Source organism: Nasonia vitripennis (assembly GCF_009193385.2).
Source record: "Nasonia vitripennis strain AsymCx chromosome 1 unlocalized genomic scaffold, Nvit_psr_1.1 chr1_random0005, whole genome shotgun sequence".
Taxonomy (NCBI): domain Eukaryota; kingdom Metazoa; phylum Arthropoda; class Insecta; order Hymenoptera; family Pteromalidae; genus Nasonia; species Nasonia vitripennis.
In genome coordinates, this window is record NW_022279591.1 from 3,377,132 (window position 1) to 3,398,023 (window position 20,892).

The following is a 20,892-nucleotide window of genomic DNA, read 5'->3' on the forward strand; positions in this document are numbered from 1 at the left end:
AGATGCATGATGAATTCTAATGGATCACATTTTTGTGGATTCCGTTTTTCTATAGGTATGTTAAAATAGTCATTGCAATCAGAAATTTCTGCTATAGCTTCGGTTTCTGCATCTTCCTCTTCTTCGCTATCACTTGCTAAATATTTTACATTCTGTATGTTGCTATTAGTAACTTTTTGAAAGTTTTCTTAGCGTTGTAGCAAATCATGTACATTACTCTGTACTGAATAATATAGATTGTGACGTTCTATTCGATTCTCTAATTTTTCACAAGCAGTTTTCCATATTGGATCATTTTCTTTTCTTAGCATACCGTTGCCGTGGAATATTTTTAAATTTTTTAGAATGTCATCTATCTTTAAAAGAAACAAAAGGTTGGCGGCCCATTTTTAAGCTATTTTTAGTTTAGATTGTTGGAAACTGCCTGGATTGTCGTATTGCCTGTATGGCTTGTTAATCAATACATCACCTAAAAAGTAATAATAATATTTTTAATCTCAGTTTCTTTCATTTTATACATAGACCGTGTTATACTTACTTATACTACTTTCAATTTTATTCTGTTTAAATTTAAAATACACCCATTCTATTATAATTATTTGTATATATTTATACGAGCAGTGCCTGCACGACTGAAGTAAGACTCATCTTTCGTTTTTTTATCAACCATTATATAGACTGAAATACATTAAAAATTAAATCTTATTAAAATTGAAAAAATTTACATACATTATACTTTAAGTTTCTTTATCATATTACATACATATATATATTTTACACATGCACTTTATGCTGAACTAACAAACTGTAATATCTGAAATCATTTTATCGCAATAATATAAAACGATCGTCTGCAATTTCACATAATTCCTATAAATACTTCAGCAAATTTTCATTACCACATACATAAAGTATAGATATACATGCTTATTTTCGACGAATCCGCTGTACAATAAATTTTTTGTCCTTGAACTATACGTATATATATATGTATATATGTAGTGTAACATGCACGTACACGTTTTTTCTGATAGACAAAGAATTTATGAAAACAATCATCCCATATTTATTTAGACGTCACACATGTCTATTATTTTTTGTTTTGTATACCGCTCAATTCACAAAATACTTTGTTTACATTATCACACTTCATACACTTGTCCATAAACTGCTATTTATTGTATGATGAAATAAAACAATCGAGACATTTATAAGCAAATACAACGTTCGTCCCTAAATCTACGTCATGTTGTTATTATCAATTGATCAATATAAAACATCGATGTTGCACAATTACTTGAGTATAATTATTATATTCTGTTTCTATCCCGTCACACGTGTCTCGAATTTTTCTTCAACTGGCAAGATAAAACAATATCGGTTAGTTCGTGTCTTTGTTTATATTCTCTTTTTGGAATTCAAACTCGTGAACAGATGAGCTTCAGATTGTATGGTAGCGACCTCTATATAAAGATGAATTGAAGTATTTTGAATTCTTGTCGAGCAGAGAATAAAATTATCAGTATAAATACTATTTGTATTATCCATGTTTAATAAAAAACGCACGATTTCATTATTAACGTACGTGTAAAAAATTTGAACGTTTTATAAGAGCTTATTAAATATTTCTAGGTTATGAGGAGTATATGTATACCCTGCTAAAAATATGCGATTGACATCGATGGACAAAAAATGAATCGATTTCCAGTCTATATCTTTATCCTGCGTTTTACATTTAAAAGCGATGATATTCAGGCTGCTGCGTGTGCAATATATTGATGGCATTAAAATCGGTTTAAAAAGATAATATTATATCGATTAAACCGGATTAGAATACATAAGTAATAGGATATTCACTTAATCGATTCAATGCTTATTTAAATAGGAACCATTGTATCTGTGTTTACTAGAAAAACGGTTTTAATGATTTATTATATCTAGAATAACATTTGATATTGTTCAATCGTACTGTATTCAACTATGCAATCGATGTGTGTATATCGCGGTGTTAATCGATTTGAATTGACATGAATTTTTTTTAATCATGTGTCGTTTAATAAAGTCAATCGATTTTAAAGTTTCAATTCAAATCGATTGTAGTTAATAAATCTATTCTGTCTTCTACTGCATTTGACCTTTCTTATATAGTAACGGAGAAGAAATCTTGTCACTTGCGAGTATGAACATTTGAAGCGACACCAAGCGGTTATATTAAGAAACATAGGGTCGATTAAAATCAACTAGTTTAGCAATGAATTTAATCGATTCTAATCGAAATATAAAAGTTTTTTTCTCATAAGGGATATTACAAAACTTTGATCATTAAGGTCACATAAACGGTTATCAAAATTATTTGTAAAATTAAACCGATTTAATATCGACTAATAAGTTGATTCATATTTATTAAAAGAATCCCAATTGAACTGCATTAAAATAATCATCGCATAAAAGTCGATAAAAATATCTTCATTTTGATATTCAGATTGCGATTGAAACCAATTCACATCGATAATTTAAAACGTCGATTAAATCAATCTAGTATTTTTAGCAGGGATTCTTTTTTTGATTATTTAAATTGATTGAAGTATAATTGAATCTAACCGTAAAAAAGTATCGAGATCGATTAAATATTACATAAACGAATTATTAATTCAAATTTATTGATAAAATCGCGAACAAATCATATTAGAAAAATTATTATTATTTTTATTATTTGAATCAATTAAAGCAATATTAAAACCAATCCTTAAATAACAAAGATTAGGGTCGCTTCAATATTATACTTATAAATTACCATTCAAAAAGATTCAAGTTTGTTGACAAAATTACAAATAAATATTAAAAGTATCATTATTGTTTTGATCATTTTAATGGATTAAAGTAACATTAAAAGCTAATCCTTGAAAGATAGATTCGGATAGATTTAATATTTTACTCATAAAGTACGATTCAAACAGATTTATATATACTAATAAAATAACAATTAAATGATATTGCACGAATAGTATTCGTTTCGGTTATTAAAGTCTATTAAACTTTATTCAGAGCTATTCATAAAATTAGTATTGGGGATCGATAAACTATTTAGTAATAAATAGTGATTTTCAAATCGATTAAAATAGATTGACAAAATAACATTTATATGATATAACAAGAATAGTAATTGTTTTGGTTATTAAAGTCGATTAAAATATATTCAAAGCTATTCATAAAACTAGTATTAAGATCGATAGACGATTTAGTAATGATTAGAGATTTTAAAATCGATTAAAATTAGTGAAAAAAATTACAATTCAACTGCACTAAAATAATTACTACATAAACACCGATAAAAATATATTAAATTTAATACTTATTTTTCGTATTAAAACCGATTGTAATTAAAAACGATTTGAATCGATAGGAATTTAATCGACGAAATTTGGCTGGCCGATTGAATGGATTTAAAACGATTAAATTGGATTAAATGTTAATCGATTTTAATCGAATTCAATCGCATATTTTTAGCAGGGTATATATATTTTAAATGTAACAGTAGCGATCAAGTAGGACGTGAAAATGCTTCAACAATAATGATAGGTGATAATTTTGTTGTAATTAAACATAACAATAATAAATAAATAATGCAAAACTTTTCCAACAGTTACATAAAACAACGTATACAAGACGATGGCAGTTAAAACAAAAAGAGGCCGAAAGGCGATAATTTCAGATGAAGAAATTATTACGAATTTAAGAGATCTTGACATTTTTTCTGAGGCCAAGAAATTGAAACGTGAGCAAGACGTTGTGTGGGACCAAGCTTGTCAATTATTACGTTATCGTATTAACAAACATAATCTGTACTTGAGGATACAACAAAATCGAAATGGTATCAGAACTAGGAAAGGAAGCAAACGAATCAATTTCAGTTGTTGATAATAATATTCACAATTGTGAAGTTTTGAAAGTAGACAATAGTGCTTCTATAAATAAGTTACTATCAGATGAGCATTTCATTCCAATGATTAAAGAGTTGTGTGTCGACCCTTTCCATATCATTTACAGATGGCCTGAACAAATAGATATTTGGAAAGACTTTGTACGCTACATTAGTGGACCTGCGATATTTGTCACATTGTATCTCTTTATTGAAAAGGCTTTAATTTCTGATATTGACTATAGTGATAGTATTTTTTGTGCATTGATTAGTGAAGTGAATCAAAAAAGTATTTGTTTTTGGCAAGGTGTAATGGTGAGGAAAGATGCGAATTTTATAAATTATTTTATTCTGAATGGTTGAGAGAAAATGTACCCTCTCCTCAACAATTAATAATAGATCCTTGCAATGCATTAATAGATGGCGTTTTATCAGCATTAAATCATAGCAGATTAGATAGTTACAATAAAAATTGTTTTAAATTTCTGACAAATAAATGTCACAGTCTTCCTAAGTGCATAATTAAAGTACATTTAACCTTTGTTATTAAGCATCTGCAACTGCTACTTGACGATTATTTTGATCAAGATTTTCCATCGATCAAAGAATTTTATTTACGTAGTATATTGCTTATAAGTAGTTTAACAGACTTTGATATATTCATAAAAGAAGTGAAAAACCTTTTTATTTTATTACAAAATGAAAATACAAATCAAACCATTAAACAAATACAACTAAGTTTATTAGAAAAAATAAAAACTCAAGAAATTGAAGAATGTAAATGTAAGTGTAATTTTGATACAAAACAATTCATGAATGAAGATTATTTTGGAAATGAAAGAGCTTTTCTTAATTTGAGTGGACATGATGAAAACAATATTATTTACTGTTATTTTAAAAAGATTCATGAAGAAACTTTAACTCAGTGGACAAAAGCACAAAATTTATTTGACGAACCAAATCCATATTGCAATGTCAAATTTCTAAAAATATTTATGGATTTCTTAAGAAGTTTTCCTGTATGGACAAACATTATTTCTCCTCATGATTTAAGATTCAAGGCAACTGAATTAAAAAGAAAATATTTGTCTGATATGACAAATTTTTTTGAAATTAATGAAGCTATGTTACCTATAGAAGAGTTCATAATAAAGCATTCTGAATTTTTAAAACATTCAATGAAAAATGGTCGTAATTTTATAGAAATGGAAAAGAAAATAAAAAAACCAGTACTTACAAATTTTATACTTCATTCTTATTTAGATTTTAAGGAAGAATGGAAGAATAGAGGTGAAAAAAATTGCGATGACAGTTCACTGAGAATGTTACAATAACTTGTGATAAAAACGTGTGTGATACAGTCTATGCTAAGAACATAATATCGCATGATGAGGTAAACACCAGTGAACCTGAAAAAAATCATAATGAAAATGAGATTATGTCAAATGAGTTATATTTTGATAATAAAAATAATTACAAACATTTGTTTGATGAAACAAATGATGAATGTATATATGGTATATCAAACGAGGAAATTGTCAATTCCACCGATATTTACCAATCGATTGATGTTGTTAAACAACTTAGTGAACACAGTTATTGTAAAAGACAAACTGATGAATTTTATGAATCACAAATATTAGCAAAAAATGCTAGCTCAAATGTTTCCTTAACAATGAATGAAGACATAGATGGCACTGACTCTATAATTCAATCTACTCCAGTTGTAGTTAAAAGTTTTGAGAAACCAGAAAATACTAACACTAGTTGCATAATAAATAAAAAAAAGCCAGGAAAATATACTGCTCCAAATCAAGCCATTAACGTATTCTATAATCGACCACAAAAGCATATGCCAAAGATAAAATTAATTAGAAATGGAAGTCTTCTGCAACCGAAAGTTTTGAAAAAAGTTAAATATGTATTCAATGGGAGGGACGCTTTTGATAGTATTTCAGAAATTTTTGTTCGTGGAATTCGAAACTTTCAATTATTTTGTACAAATATTGAAGATTTTATTAAATCTTCAAGTCCAATTTCCTTTTTAAAGACAATATTTGATTATAATCAAACTGGAAATTTTTCAGCGCTGTATAAAAATAGATTACTTATTTTACTAGAGATTGCATACGATGAAGAAGGGCAAATTTTTTGTCGTCAGAAAATAGATGCATACTTTAATGATTTAATTGGTGATTTTTACAGCATAATTGAAACTGTAAATTGCTCTAATTGTTCTAAACAGATGATTAATCATAATCTAATTACTTCCAAATTATTAAAAATTTCGAAAATTCATCTGGAAAATAAAATGCTATCACAGTTATTGTCTGACAAAATAAAAATCCAGACTTGTAACAAATGTTTAAACCCACCAACATCTTACGAATTTAAAAGTTATTTAGATATTTATACTGAAGAAGAAAATCTTAGTGTGAAAGACATCATCAATATTGAAGAAAAAAATTACTTTCTTGCTAGCGTGATAAGTCATATTCCACCTCAATCTAAGTATAGTCAAATACACTACATTGCTTACAGTAGAACTAACTCTGGGAATTGGAAAATATATGATGATCTAAAAAAAAAGTGTCATCAACCAATGGTAATATTGAAGTAAAAATAGCGATACTATTGTATATTTATGATAAAAATTAAAATTATTAAAGCATCTATACAAATGAAAATTTGTTTCTATGAATAATTGGATTACGAAAATAAAAAGATTAAAAATAATACAATTTGTACATTTATTTGGATCTCTTTGTCTAATTCTTAATTACAAACTTTCTGATTAACTTGATGTCCTGTAATATTCGACAGTTTTTGCAGAGGCCTTCTGGAAAGCATCGCAGATAAAAGTAGTATCAATGTCTGTCTGGAGCAGACATTCCACAGCTTCCGAAAGTTTTCCAGCAATCACGATAACACTTGTGGTTCCATCGCTAGCTTTGATATCCTGTGCTCTGGACAACTCTACCAAATGAAAGACTGAATTGAATTAGCTAAAGAAGCATACTGGGATTGAGAATATTTTTTTTTATAATAGAGCGAGTGATAACCATTTTTGCAGCTGGGTGGATACATAACATTCATCTCCTTCAGGATAGATGCTCCGTCATTTGTGATGGTGACCTCACTGTTATCAGCCCGGATCATTTTGTGCATTCCCCTGGGTCCCAAACTGGTTCTGATGGCATAGCTGACAGATAACAAATAAAAATAAAAAATCAATATAGCAGACCAAATCGACAAGGATTCAATGACTTCATAAAAGAGTTTCTGACTTTATTCATGGTGTGTGACTCTTTGTGCAAGTTACAAGCAATGTACGAAAAAAAACACAGAGATAAATTCCAGACAAAAATACAAACCTTTAGTAGCATTAATGTTGCTGAAACAAGAGAGAAGTCCGGGAACTAGATTATTCTGTTCCTATAAAAGAGAATATGTACAAAAACTTTATACTACTTAGTACTGCTTAAAAAGTTGATTTCAATTCACAATATTTAATAACCTTTTCGCTTCTCATTTATCTTGATAAATTTCATATAAATCCAAAATGATTAATCAATTAATATCAGGTGTGACTAGTATCAGCAGCAATTAGATCCAATATTTGAATTTGTTAAATACAGTTAAATAAAACACTGTAATAAAAAAAAGAGTGTGTCTCCGCGGCCGATATCGCGTACGCGAAAACCACAGACAATTTTCCGGAAAATTTTTCGCGTACGCTACTAATCAACCTTTCGCGTGCGCTAAATCTGTCGCGCACGCTAGAAAAATCAACTTTTCGCGTACGCTAGAATAGTATACTATACCACGGGAGCCGAAAATTGCAATTAAAGTTTGCATTTTGAGGTTAGAGTGGTATAAATGAACTTTTTTTTTTAGCAATTCTTTCGCGTGCGCTTAAGTGCTCCAAATTTTCTTGTAAGAAGCGAACGGAGTACTTGTATGAGAGATGGAGCGAGAGATTTTCGCATACGCTAGAGTTTTTCTTGTTTAGACAATTCTTTCGCGTGCGCTAAAGTGCTCCAAATTTAGTCGATCAAACGAACTTACCTAAGTTCGATCGTAATTCTACGATGTCCTCGCTCGAGTACATTAATATGTAGTACCTCTTGGTCCGCTTGGTGGCGCACGTATTCAGAGTCAAAAAAGCAAGACGGTCCCCTCTACCCGCCTCGCGCGCTTTCTTCACTTTTAGAGCTTAGAGCTGACGGGATTTTTTTTTTTTTTTTTTTTTGGGGTGGGAGAAATAACTTGTTATTTTTAAAGGGAGGGATTAATGTACTCGAGCGAGGACATCGTAGAATTACGATCGAACTTCACTTAGGTAAGTTTGTTTGATCGACTAATTCTACTTCGTCCTCGCTCTCCTACATTAATATGTAGTTTTTTAGAGTATATAATTTCAAAACTTTTTATTGTTCTTGTAATACAGATCGTGCAAATTCACATGTATTTGTAACAATTGGGCGATTATAAAAGTTCGCAAATACTTTGGATTGATTTGACCAACCTGCGGTTCTTCGAATCGTGTCTAAATCGATCCCTTTTAAAAGGGCCGCAGAGGTAGACGCATGACGCGTCGAGTGAGCCGTAAATACCGTAGTGTCTATACCACTATTTTTTAGGCACTTTTTAATCCATCTGCTGATAGTCTGGGTAGTAATCTCATTATGAGGTTTCTTTATGGCTATAAAAAGCTGATTATGATTTCTCCTTAAAGATGCGGTCTTTTCAATATATAGCTTAATAGTGGACGCAACGCAAAGCTTAGGTTTATTAGAAAAAATTGGTAACTTTAAACAAGGCTGGTAACGCCCCGGTCCCGACGTTTTTAAAATCTCTGGGATTATTATTTCTAATTTGTTTTCAAAAATCTTTATATTACTAATTTTTATCTTACAGAGCGTCTGTGCTCTTTGAGCTGTGCTTAATGCTAGTAAAACTATAGTCTTATAGGTGAAATTTTCTAAATTAGAAACATCTAGGTTTTCTAAATAATCAAATACTATAGAGATATCCCATGTTGTATCATACTTAGGTTTTGACGGCCGGAGTTTAAAAACTCCTTTCATAAATCGAGTGATACCCGTATGTTCCCCGACCTTGTCTTTAGCAATTAAAGATATTGCGCTTCTACAAGAATTCAAGGTTCCGTAGGAAGCTCCTGCATTAAACCTATCAGTCAAGAAACTTAAAACGAACTTTGGTTCTGTATTATAAAATTCGATATTCTTTTTATGGCAAAATTCATGCCATAGTTTCAAGGCACTACCATACTGTTTTATAGTCGACTCGCTTAGCGAAGACATGACAATATCTAGGGCATCTATTGGGATATCTCTCTTCGCGAAAGCTTGCCGGATACTCTGCACGCAATTAAATGCAGGTGATCTGCTTGAGGATGTATCTGCGATCTACACGGGGATAATAATAAATTTGGATTAGCGTTGAAAATAAGCGGTTTTCCTAGAATCAAATTTTCAAGCAAGGGAAACCAAGGTTGACTTTTCCAAAGAGGTAATATAATGATACCTTCTGCCTTATCGTGTTTAATTTTTGCAAGAGTACGTAAAATGAGCGAGAAGGAGGGAAATGCATAAAAATAGAGATTTGTCCATACAATTGTGAAGGCGTCAATATAGGAAGCTTCAGAATGAGGTTTCCAGGAAACGAAAACTTTACATTTGTTGTTTTCTTTCGATGCGAACAGATCGATATCCGGTTGGCCAAAATGATCAACAACTTTTCTGAAGTACATGTCGTTCAACTCCCATTCAATGTCAATGTTCTTAATTCTAGATAAACTATCTGCTATTACGTTTTTCTTTGTCGGAATGTAAGAAGCTATCAAAATATTACCTCGGAACTCGGCCCATTTCCAAATTTCTCGCGCTAATTTGTTATATTTGTCAAACCTCACTCCACCCATCTTGTTAACGTAGGATAAGGCTGTTGTGTTGTCAACGCGTAATAAAATCTGAGAATTTTTGACGTCCGAAGCTAACGATTCTAAGGCTAATTTTATCGTATAAAATTCTAAATTCTAAATTCTAAATAAACAGCCTGTTGTAGATGCGTCAGTGAATATGGTCATAGCAAAGGAACCGTTTTTTATATGATAAATCGTTTCTAATATATTTTCTTTCCACCAAATTAATTCTTGTTTCACTCTGTCAGATATATTCATCATTTTATCATAGCATTTATCGTTAATAATAAGTTGAAAAATCTTTTCTTTTTCAAGTATTTTAGTGTACATCCATCCGTATTCAATGGCAGAACAGACCGATATGAGTTTTCCGATCAGTTGAGCATATTTTCTTATGCTACAACGCTTAAGATCTAGGAATTCGACTAAGAATTTATAGATCGCTTTTCTTTTTTCGTTTGGCAACAAAATTGCATATTTTTGTGTATCGATAATAAAACCTAAAAATTGGCAAGATGTAGATGGTGTGAGGTTTGATTTCTTATAATTTATACGAAAACCTAACCATTCTAATACGCTTATTGTTTCGTTAATGTTCTTTTTACATTTGTTTACAGAGCTTTCTATACATAAAATATCATCTAGGTAGAATACTGATGTAAATCCTAAGCTTCTTACATACTTCGCTACGACTTTCATTATTTTAGTAAAAATAAGAGGGGCTGTGCATAGGCCAAATGGCAAACAAACAAATTCATAAATTTTTTCCTTGACTTTAAATCTATTTTCTACTTTCCACGTGTATAGGTATAAGATAAAAGGCGTCTTCTATGTCAATTGAGGCTAGAAAATAGTTTGGAAACGTAAGTTGCACGACTGTTTTAATATCTTCGATTTTAAAATGGGGATTGATAACAATTTTGTTAAAATTTTTAAGATTTAGAATAAATCTATGGGAACCATTAGGTTTTTTAACTAGAAAGTAAGGAGATAAAATTTGGTCTTTATGATCTGAACATTCTTTAATCGCTCCTTTCTTTATCAAGGCATCTACGCACTCTTGCACAGTCTCCGTTTCCTTCTGACCAGATTGGTCATAACTATAAGATTTTAATTTAGAAACGCCTTCCATCACAGGAATTTTATAACCGGAAATACAACTAAGGATGAATTTATCATCAGTGATCTTACGCCAATTATCGAGGAACAACTTTAACCTGCCTGCCGGAACACTTACGGTATCTAATTTTTCTTTCCTTGATTGTTGAATGGTCTCGACTGTGAATGCCACTGTGCTCTGTGATTTACAAATTGTTGCTTGTTTCTGAAAAATGGCCTTTGTTTCAGACGTCCTGTGAAAGCTGTAGACCCCATCTGTCCTGCTGGTGGACGTCTCACAAATGGGGCCCTGTAGTTTGACGACTTGTTCGTTGAGGTGCCCAGGTTATTAGGCTGAGAGAGCTTTAACTCGTCGCCTACTTTATTCAAGGCCTTAGCCTCTTTGATTTTTTCAGGCAAGTCTTTCCCATACAGAAACTCATCTGTTTTTGAGTCTTTTAAGACGGCTTTGGTTTCCTTAGAGAGTCCTGGCTCGATAAATGCTTTTCTTGTAATGTTTTGTTTGTGGACTATGGCCGACAAAATCTTTCCTGAATCGTATAAAAGTGTGAGAAGGGTCTCAAGATTAAATTCTAAATCGCTCTCACTATCTTTGTAAAAACTTGTAATAACTGATCCAATAATAGATAAGGCTGTACCAGCCATCTTTTGCACCTCACTCATGTGATTACTGCAGAAAAATCAAAATAAAAAATTTGTACATTTTTGAAAAAATTTTATTTTATTTGACTTACTCTCTGGTAAGGGCGTATTCTTTCCTTGATGCCATAATTTGTGGGTTTAGTTTTGGGCCGTCTAACTCAGCTACACAGGCATAATTCTCCATGATCCGATCGATGTCCTCTTTTTTCATTCCCTCCTTGCAGAAACAAGTCCATCTCTTTAATAAGTCTGCGTCGACTTCCAGTTTTAAGGCCTGACTTTCTGAAGGATCCTTGCCCAACTGTTAACCAAGAAAGTGTCTGAGTTTTTCGAGCAATCGAATAATTTGAGATTAGGTAACTTTCTGTTATTAAGCCACACACAATTTGATCATTTTGAACTGTCTTATCACGCGAGTAAGCACAGTCGAGTCTCCATTTCTTTGTCTCACCACATAAGAGAGCACAGAAAGGACTTCACATCTTTGTCTCGCCATAGAACGAGCACAGATGGATCACTACGTCTTTATCACGTCACAAGAAACGAGCATAGACGAGTTCAAGAAATGTTTGGGCTTTGCCCTGTAATACAAGCGTGTACGCATCGTCTTGTTTGTCGCGACCGCGCTGCCTCTGTTTCTCGGAATCGGCCTTCTTGGCGCGAACGGCACGCAGCGCTGACGCAGCGCCTTCCGACGGAACGTTAGAATTCATACAAAACTTACGAAATTAAGCCAGTCGTTCCTCTCATCCTATCCTTGGTCTTCCTCGTCGGGCACGATGTCGCCGGGGGGTGGTGAAGTCCCAGGATCGCCATTTTCCTTGTCATCTTTTGCATCTTCCTTCGCTCGTTTGTCCTTTTCCTTTTCTAGGGCTCGTTCAATCCGTCTGTTGTACCTAGCTACCTTCTTCTTGAGCTCCTCGAGATCGTCCTCCTCGTGGTCATGACCTCGCTTTTTGGTTTTTCCCATTTTGAGATGAAAAACTTTTCCAAACGGTCGCAGACTCGAACACGTGTACCTCCGTGCGCGCACGAAGAAAAAGTGAAGAAAGCGCGCGAGGCGGGTAGAGGGGACGGTCTTGCTTTTTTGACTCTGAATACGTGCGCCACCAAGCGGACCAAGAGGATACTACATATTAATGTAGGAGAGCGAGGACGAAGTAGAATTTCTTATAAGAAGCGAACGGAGTACTTGTATGAGAGATGGAGCGGGAGATTTTCGCATACGCTAGAGTTTTTCTTGTTTAGGCAATTCTTTCGCGTACGCTAAAGTGCTCTACATTTCCTATATATAAAAGAAGCAAAAAGAGTGACTTATGAAGGATGAATGAAACATCTCTATGTATAAGTACTCCGTTTGCTTCTTATAAGAAAATTTGGAGCACTTTAGCGTACGCGAAAGAATTGCTCTTAAAAATACTAACGTGCCTGAAAAGTTTATATCTAGCGTGCACGAAAGATATAGCGTACGCGAAAGGTTGATTTTTCTAGCGTGCGCGACAGATTTAGCGCACGCAAAAGGTTGATTAGTAGCGCACGCGAAATTTTCCCGGAAAATTTGTTAGTTGATTTCGCATACGCTACAAAGTTTTCGCGCACGCTAAATTACATTTCGCGTACGCGATATCGGCCGCGGAGACACTCTAAAAAAAATTAAATTCTTAACATTTATACAAACTACTGCCTGGTTAATTTTGAGCCTTGTTACACGTGAAGTATAATAATTTTAAACTTTTAAACAATTAATAAATGCGTATATAAATATATTGTCCAATTAGATTGTAATATACTTTTTGAGCCTTGACGTGTAGAACAGTAACTTAAAATTTGAAAGTAACAAAAAGAAGAGAGATGTAGCAGATTCTAATATTAATTTTTAAAGCTTTTTACTCTTTAATTATAAAACTGTAAAATGAAGTTATTCTTTTCTTGAAAGGTTGGATTTTTATCCATAGAGGATTATGAGCACTAGGTTATGTTTTTTAAGAGCATGAATACTTCAATATTATTTGAAACGTTTGAATATACGAGTGAATTTTCAACTTTTTTTATAACCTACAAACGGTCGTCAAATGCAACAAGTGCATCTGGAACTAGTCATACATATCAAAATCTAGTGACATAATGCAGACGATGCGTTGGCTGTGGCATGCGCACGCCCTCTCGAGTTTTCTTCCCTTCCGACTGGAAGGCGTAAAATTAGTTTTTGATTGTTTTTATTGTTATTATTAATTTTTGGCTAATCGCAATGATTGCATATTATCGAGCAAATTACGCGGAATCGATTGGTATGGTGCAAAAGTGTAATCGAACATTATTATTTTATATAAGAGGTATTTCAAAAAACTATTAGCACCCGAATTTAATTTTGCAATATCTTCGAAACGCAAAGTCGCGCAATTTTATTTCTTTTACAATTAAAACGCGGTAATTATGCGCAATAATTTCAATAAATTAATTTTTTTATAAATAATATCCGGGTGCCCAGGTCACGGAGCTTACGGTTCTCTAGGGCTTCCCGAGTTTTCGACTGTCGACGTTTTTATAATGTGCGCTTGGAATTCGCGCGTCGCGCCTAGTGTGAGAGTCGCGAGTTATCCGCGGTTTTAATGGTGGCGTCCTATTCGGTATGTTACAACACACATGTAAACATGGCGGAGATAGACCGGGAACTTACGTTGTACTGCATATCAATTAATCCAAGTTCCAGATATCAATGCAGATTAGAAAAACTGGAACAGGCCGCATTGTATGGACTGAGGACTCATCATCCTTTGTTGATTTCCATCATGTTTATATTTATCTTTGATTTGCTTGTACATTCATATATTATATGAATATTTATGAATAAAGCATTGATAGTTGGAAATCTCAATAAGAAAATAAGAATTATGTGTCTGCTCTACAGATTTGAAGAAAACTAAAAATAAAACGGAAATGTTCTTTAAAATGAGAAAGAGAGGGAGTTGATGACTAATGCTGAAAATATGTATGTACATCATTAGCAATTGTAAAGTAGTATCATAAAATAATTTATAACATATAAAATATACTCGATTATTTTTAATGTCAATGTGTGGACTGTATAAAAAAAGATGCATAACGTTTGCGATATTTTGAAGACTTAAAATATAACCTATCTTTTAAGGTTAGTATTTTGTTTATTTTTATTATATAAACATGTTTGTTCTTTTTTTGAGAATAGACACATCTGTTACTTTGGTTTGATAAAAAATGTTTTGATTTTTTGTAAAATAGTATAATATTATCATAAAATAATTTAAAAAATGCAACTATGCAAATCATGCTTTATTTTTATTCACAAAATTTTTAATATCAAAGAGTGTAGGTTATCCTTTTAAAAATATTTCTATAAAATTTTCTTCAGTACTTCTCAATTGTACATTGAGTATATAACTTATCAATAATGTCTAGGAAATGCACTTCTTTTATTAGTTTATGTGCGTGAAAACTGGTTAAAAGTGTTCTACACCTTGTTTAACCCACCAATAGACAAATTTATTGCTATAAATCAAGCTATGTCGACAGTTGCAATAAGTATTAAGATATGTTTTTAAATAAAATCAAGCCATAAAAATTAAATAATAACAACATTTTTTGTTGGACAAAGTCAAATAGTACCCTGGTAAAAATAACTTATTAAATCTGATTCAAAAGGTAATAGGTTGTAATTGGATTTCTTAATTGGAAATTATTCAATCAGTTGTATTTTTTAACAAATATAACATTTTATTTAAAAACACAACTGTTTAAATCCGATTAAGACCGACTAAAACTTATAATCAGATTAAATAGATTTTAATCGATTAAATAGGTTTTAATTGGATAATTTCCGATTAAGAAATCCAATTAAACCCTATTATCTTTCGAATCGGATTTAATAAGTTATTTTTACCAGGGTAGTTATGCAAAATGGCGTTTGCTTCTTACGATTTTTCCAACAAAATAAAATGTAAATTTCAATTTTTGTCTTATAAACTTCATTTTATAATACTCTTTGATACCTGCTACATGTGCCAAAACTCAGCAACATCTATTTTTCAACTTTTAAGCTCCAACGTTTATTTTTCAACTTTTAAGTTTGTTTGAATCATTAATCATTTTTGAAGTGTAAATTGGAGGCACTGCTAAAATTTCAGATTTCAAGCATAAAGGTTAAGCACTCTCCTGGTAGCAAATGGCCGATAAGTTCTGGCTCGTTCCCTAGCGACTTAGTAGAAACCCAGAATTTGTCGAGAAATATGCGTAGTTTCTACACTGAAACCCGAGTAGCAGAAGTTCTCTTAATTTTTGGCGCATGCGTGTACGGTTCAGGCCAGGCACAGGTATATTAGAAGTATATGACACGTATTGTGGAGGCTGTCTGCGATGTTATACAGCAGAATAGCATAGCAGACAGAACTACAGTTTTCACAGTTTCAGTCAATGTTGAACGATGAATATTTAGCCTATTAATTCATCTAGAATGATTTTAAAGGGAAAATATGATTTTCAAAAAGTTCCTATTAAGAGTGAAAACCTAACCCTACACATACATACTGTCATATATGACAGTATGTACAAGCATGCTGTACTGACTGACTTTGTGTTGTTCAAGTGCAATTACTGTGTGAAAAGTGTCATCGATGTTCAAAGTCACCAATAATGAGGTTTGCACAGGTATTTTAAATCTCATCAGTATGCAAGGGCAGTCACTGTTAACCACCAAATCTCTCATAATCATGCTAAATCCATGATATTGACGTGATGTCTGTTCTTTTGCATTAAGATTTGTTAAATTATTTAAAAACAGCCTGCTATCTCCGTTTTCACTTAACAGTCTTGGTTCAGCTTTGCACCCTGAATCCTATGGCTTTGGCGGCAAAAATACAGGTGGCTCTATACATGAAAGTTGAATTCATATCAGCTAGAATGAATTCAACTTAATATACTGTTTCAACGTGCCAATACAAATTAAGTTGCTAAATTTCAGCTCTCTAAGTATGATAGTTTTATGACACCGTGGCATAAACCTCGATTTAAGTCACGCTTGTACAAAATGCACTCACTAAATCTTGATTTATGCATGTTGTTTCATAGAATATCCTAATATACTATTAAGCCTTTTTACCATGGACTTAAGCAATTTTAGTGGTCACGTTTTTTCATATTATGAACAGATCACGTTATAAAAAAAATGTCTTAAGTTATTTTGACCATAATCCGAATGAAAGTAAAAATTGTACGGTTTAGTTAAATTTCTGTACACTACCATACATTTCCATATTTTCACGTACAATCACAGAGATTGGTTTTAAAAGTTAGAAAAATTGTATGTCATTTTATATTATCGTACTGAATCATGTGGAAATATACAAACATCTACTCAGTAGTGATAAAGAATCCAGTGGGAAACAGGTTTCCATGAAAAAAACTTTAACATTTCAAATGCATGAAAGCAAAGAAAATTAAAAAAAATTTTGTCTTATACGTTAAAAAGGTTTTTGTAAGTTCTTATATATTTTAATAAGTTTTTCTAAATATGGGTAGGTTTGCTTACATTTCAATATCTTTGTGCAAGATTTCGTACATTTTGGTACGTTTTGGACGTTTCAGTCTTTGTAGTCTTATTTCTGAATATTTATGTACATTCTTGTACGATTACAAACGATTGGTATCTTATTGGACGCTACCATATGTGTCTGTACAATTCCGTATAATTCTGTATGCTTTTGTGTGTAGGGTTGATTTTGTGTACATAAGAATTTAACAAAACTTAATTTAGCATAAACTTTTACTCAGTTGTTATTTTGCACAGTGTTTTTGATAAATCACAAATATGAATCATAAAGATTTTATTGTTATTCTATACATATACGTTCTACACAATGAAAATAAAAATATTTGATAAACCCCGTTTCTATTTTATAAAAACTTTTAGTGCAAAATCTATTGCAAACAATTTACAAGTTCATTATATATTTATTTTTTCATTATGTGGAACGTATATGTGTAGAATAACAATAAAATCTTTATGACTTATATTTGTGTTTTGTTAAAAACACATCGTGCAAGTAAAAACTGAGTAAAAGTTTTCCTACTCTAAAAAAGAGAGGAATCATCATTCTATTCGTTCTCTGATTGGTCGTCGATTGGCCAATAAGATTACGAGATAGATGACGGGACGCGTGATAGTTTGTTTCTAACCTATAAAAATGTTTAATATAAAGCAAAGCGCACGGAGCGTGCATTGATCTTGCTAGTGTTAAATTAAATTTTGTTTAATGTTTATGTATTTGAAACCAACCCTACCCTTTTGCATGATTGTGCATAAAGGCGAATGAAATGTTTAAATTTTAATAGAAACGTATGAAAATGTATTCTATGTCAATGGAATTATTCTATGTTAATCTTCATTGAAGTATTTATGATTTATTTGATATGGAAAGCCACAGAGATATATAAAACCTAATCTTAGGAGGATTCCAAAATTCAATATTGTGGAATGAGTACAAGCTGATTTTTTATTAAAAGTTTAAGAAATGCAAAAGCTTTTTTTTAGTTCTGCAATATGGTAGAAAACTACTAACACTTAACATTATCTTTAAAAATATATAGGGTTTTTTTTAAGTAAATAGTAAATATATTTATTTATATATTAAAGAATTTTTTACTTTAATAATATTAGGCTTCGGTAGCTACGTATTTTGCATAATTTGGTATCCGACGAGTCCATTGCCAGTACTTAAGCAATATCTTGGATCACGGACAGTAGGTCCTGGCTGTTGCTTAGTCTACCCTATTGAAAAATCTCAGGTGAGATCTCATGACAAAATCTTATCTGACCAAGTGCGTGAATTAACTAAGTTCCGCAGCTGAAAAAAATTCTAAGGTCGGTAGGAAAATAATTACTTTTAAAACCATATTTATATGCGTTTCAGACGATTTATTATCGTTCTAAATAGTTCCCAAATGTAACATTAAAAATTTTTTTTTTTGGAAGATTCGCAAAATCCGACTAAGTCCCTAGCTGAGAAAATTCCGTGGGAAAAAAACTACTTGTAGAACCGTGTTTTTTATGCGTTTCAGACGATTTTGAATCGTTCTACATATTTGCTAAATGTACATTTCGAAAGTTTTTATTTAAAAAATGTACAACCGGCTAAGTCCTGCAATTAAAAAAATTCTAAATTCCCTGGGGAAAAATTATACTTGTAGAACCATGTTTTTTATGCGTTTTAGACGACTTTGAATCGTTCTACATATTTGCTAAATATACATTTCGAACATTTTTATTGATAAAAAATTTACTTATAATGAACTATGCATCTAGTTTTTATACAAATATTTTACAAACTGTGTAGAAACGTGCTACTATAACAATTTTTACTCAACTGCTTTGGTTCACACTTTGCAGTGGACACTATTGCTGTGGCGGCTTAAAAAATCACATGAATACTGATATGAAAACCATAAATCTATTAGTTAAAATAAAAACCACTTGGTTTATTGTTTTATTAAGGGGTCCAGCCTGGGTTAAATCCTGCAAAAAAACAACAAAATATTTGTCCAAGAAAATTTTTTCTTTTCACGTAAATTAAAAAACAAGAAATATCTTCTGAAAATATTTACAATATATACTATTTCTACTGGGTTAGAGGGCGCCTTTTGGCTGAATCGTATGCGTTGTGCTTGGGTATACTTAGTGCACGGTGTTTCGGTAGTTTTGGAAGAGTAAGAATAGTAAGGGATAAAAGGGGAGAAAGAGGAGAGAGAAAGGGAGGAATCAAATAATAAGGTATAAGGGAAAGAAGAGAAGAAAAGAGGGACGAGAGAGAAGAGGAGAGAGAAATAAAGTGAGGTTAGGGCAAGTAGAAAAGGATAGAGATAGAGAGGAGAGCGGCAAAGCCGCAAACCATGAGCTACAGTAGTGACCAGATAGAAGAGATTGTAGGAACAAAGTGGAACGAAGAGGAACGGGAACAGGAATTCAAAACCCCGCGAGGATTTGAATTCGCGCGAGGAGAAGAGTGACGGGAAAACTACTGGGAAAGCACTCCTAAGGAGGAAAAAGTAAAAAAGGCGACAAGAGGAAGAGGGGGGGGGGGCATAAAGGCAGTTAAGCCTCACAGAGAAAATAAAGAAAAGAAAGGGAAGCACACCGGAGGAAGAAAAAAAGGAGAAAAGAGATAAGACAGAAGAGATAAGGGAGAAAATCCCGTTCGAGAGGAGTAATAAAACTGCGAGGACTCCAACAAAAGCAGAGAAGGAAGCAGTAGAAAAGGGAGGAGAGAAGATGGATAGCCTGCAAAAGTCACTGGATAAGATTTTAAAGAAGATGGACGAAGAGAAGGAAGAGAGAAGGAGGGAAAGAGAAAAGTGGGAAAAGAGGTGGAAGGAGGCAGAGGAGAAGATGAATGAAAAGGTGGAAGAGGTAAGGCGGCTAATGGAAGAAGAGAAAAGGGAACGAATAGAACTGGAGGAGAGAGTGAAGAGGGGATGCGGAGAAGGAGAGAAGAAAAAGGGAAGAACTGGAAAGAAAAATGGAAGAAAGGGTAAAAGTGTTGGAGGAGAAGGCAGAAGGAGAGAAGACAGATAAGGCGGAAGCAGGAAGCAAAGGGAAAGAGGAGAAGGAAAAGGATGATAAACAACTGAAGGAGCTAGAATGGAGGATTGAGGAAGGAGAAAGAGAAAGGAAACGGAACAATGTGGTAATAACAGGGCTCAGAGAGAATAGGTGGCATAAGGTGAAGATCGAAGGTTGGTTTGAAGAAAAGCTAGAAATTACGGTGAAGGTAAAGAGGACATGGCTGATTAGAGGCAAGGCCACAAACAGAATCGGGGTAGAATGCGTAGACAGAGAAGAAAAGGAAAAGATAATGGAGGCTAAGAATAAACTAAAGGGCACGGACGTGTTCATAGATCACGATACAACTTGGATAGAGAGAAGAAATAGAGAGAAGCTGAACGGGCTGGCGAAAGAGTGGAGAAGCGAAGGGAAACAAGTTAAAGTAGGAAGAAGCAAACTGACGGTGGGAGACGAGGAGTTTATATGGGATGAGAGAAAGGATCAGCTTTTTCGGAAAAGAGGAAGAAGGCAAGAATAAGGGAAAGAAGAAAGGCAGAGAAAAAAGGGGAAAAAAAGAAACTCTGAAAGTATTGAGCTGGAACGTGGCAGGACTTAAACGGGTGGAAGAGGAAGGATGGGGATTTCTACGGGAATTTGACGTATTTGCCTGCAGGAGACATGGGCAGGAGGCGGAGA

General features: G+C 32.7%; 3 protein-coding genes across 17 annotated transcripts in view; 1 reads left to right on the plus strand and 2 right to left on the minus strand.

Moving 5' to 3' along the window:
- Positions 1–6,652: 6,652 nt before the first annotated feature.
- On the minus strand, positions 6,653–14,583 carry LOC116415828 (T-complex protein 1 subunit delta). 6 transcript variants are annotated; one of them, XR_004345138.1, is made up of 4 exons: positions 14,305–14,583; positions 7,294–7,354; positions 6,982–7,121; positions 6,653–6,895 (listed from the first exon to the last, which is right to left on the minus strand). XR_004345138.1 is itself a non-coding variant. In XM_031921247.1 (4 exons), exons 1-4 carry the CDS (start codon positions 14,314–14,316, stop codon positions 6,714–6,716), a joined length of 414 nt encoding a protein of 137 aa, XP_031777107.1. In that variant the 5' UTR covers positions 14,317–14,414; the 3' UTR covers positions 6,653–6,713. The 6 variants fall into 6 exon arrangements, 3 of the variants coding, with proteins under 3 accessions (XP_031777107.1, XP_031777104.1, XP_031777108.1); XR_004345137.1 differs by lacking the exon at positions 14,305–14,583 and adding an exon at positions 7,437–7,980; XR_004226381.2 differs by lacking the exon at positions 14,305–14,583 and adding an exon at positions 7,437–7,966 and having other exon boundaries at positions 6,653–6,910.
- On the minus strand, positions 9,350–12,664 carry LOC116415826. Its single transcript, XM_031921240.2, has 3 exons — positions 12,352–12,664; positions 11,720–11,928; positions 9,350–11,655 (listed from the first exon to the last, which is right to left on the minus strand). Exons 2-3 carry the CDS (start codon positions 11,836–11,838, stop codon positions 11,109–11,111), a joined length of 666 nt encoding a protein of 221 aa, XP_031777100.1. The 5' UTR covers positions 11,839–11,928; positions 12,352–12,664; the 3' UTR covers positions 9,350–11,108.
- Atg9 (autophagy-related protein 9) overlaps positions 14,199–20,892 on the plus strand; it is a 230,902-nt gene continuing 224,208 nt past the window's right edge. For 2 of the 10 annotated variants that reach the window (XR_004228413.2, XM_031933766.2), the window contains exon 1: positions 14,376–14,775. The gene's annotated coding sequence lies outside the window, so the exon portion shown is untranslated. 10 annotated transcript variants of the gene reach the window in all.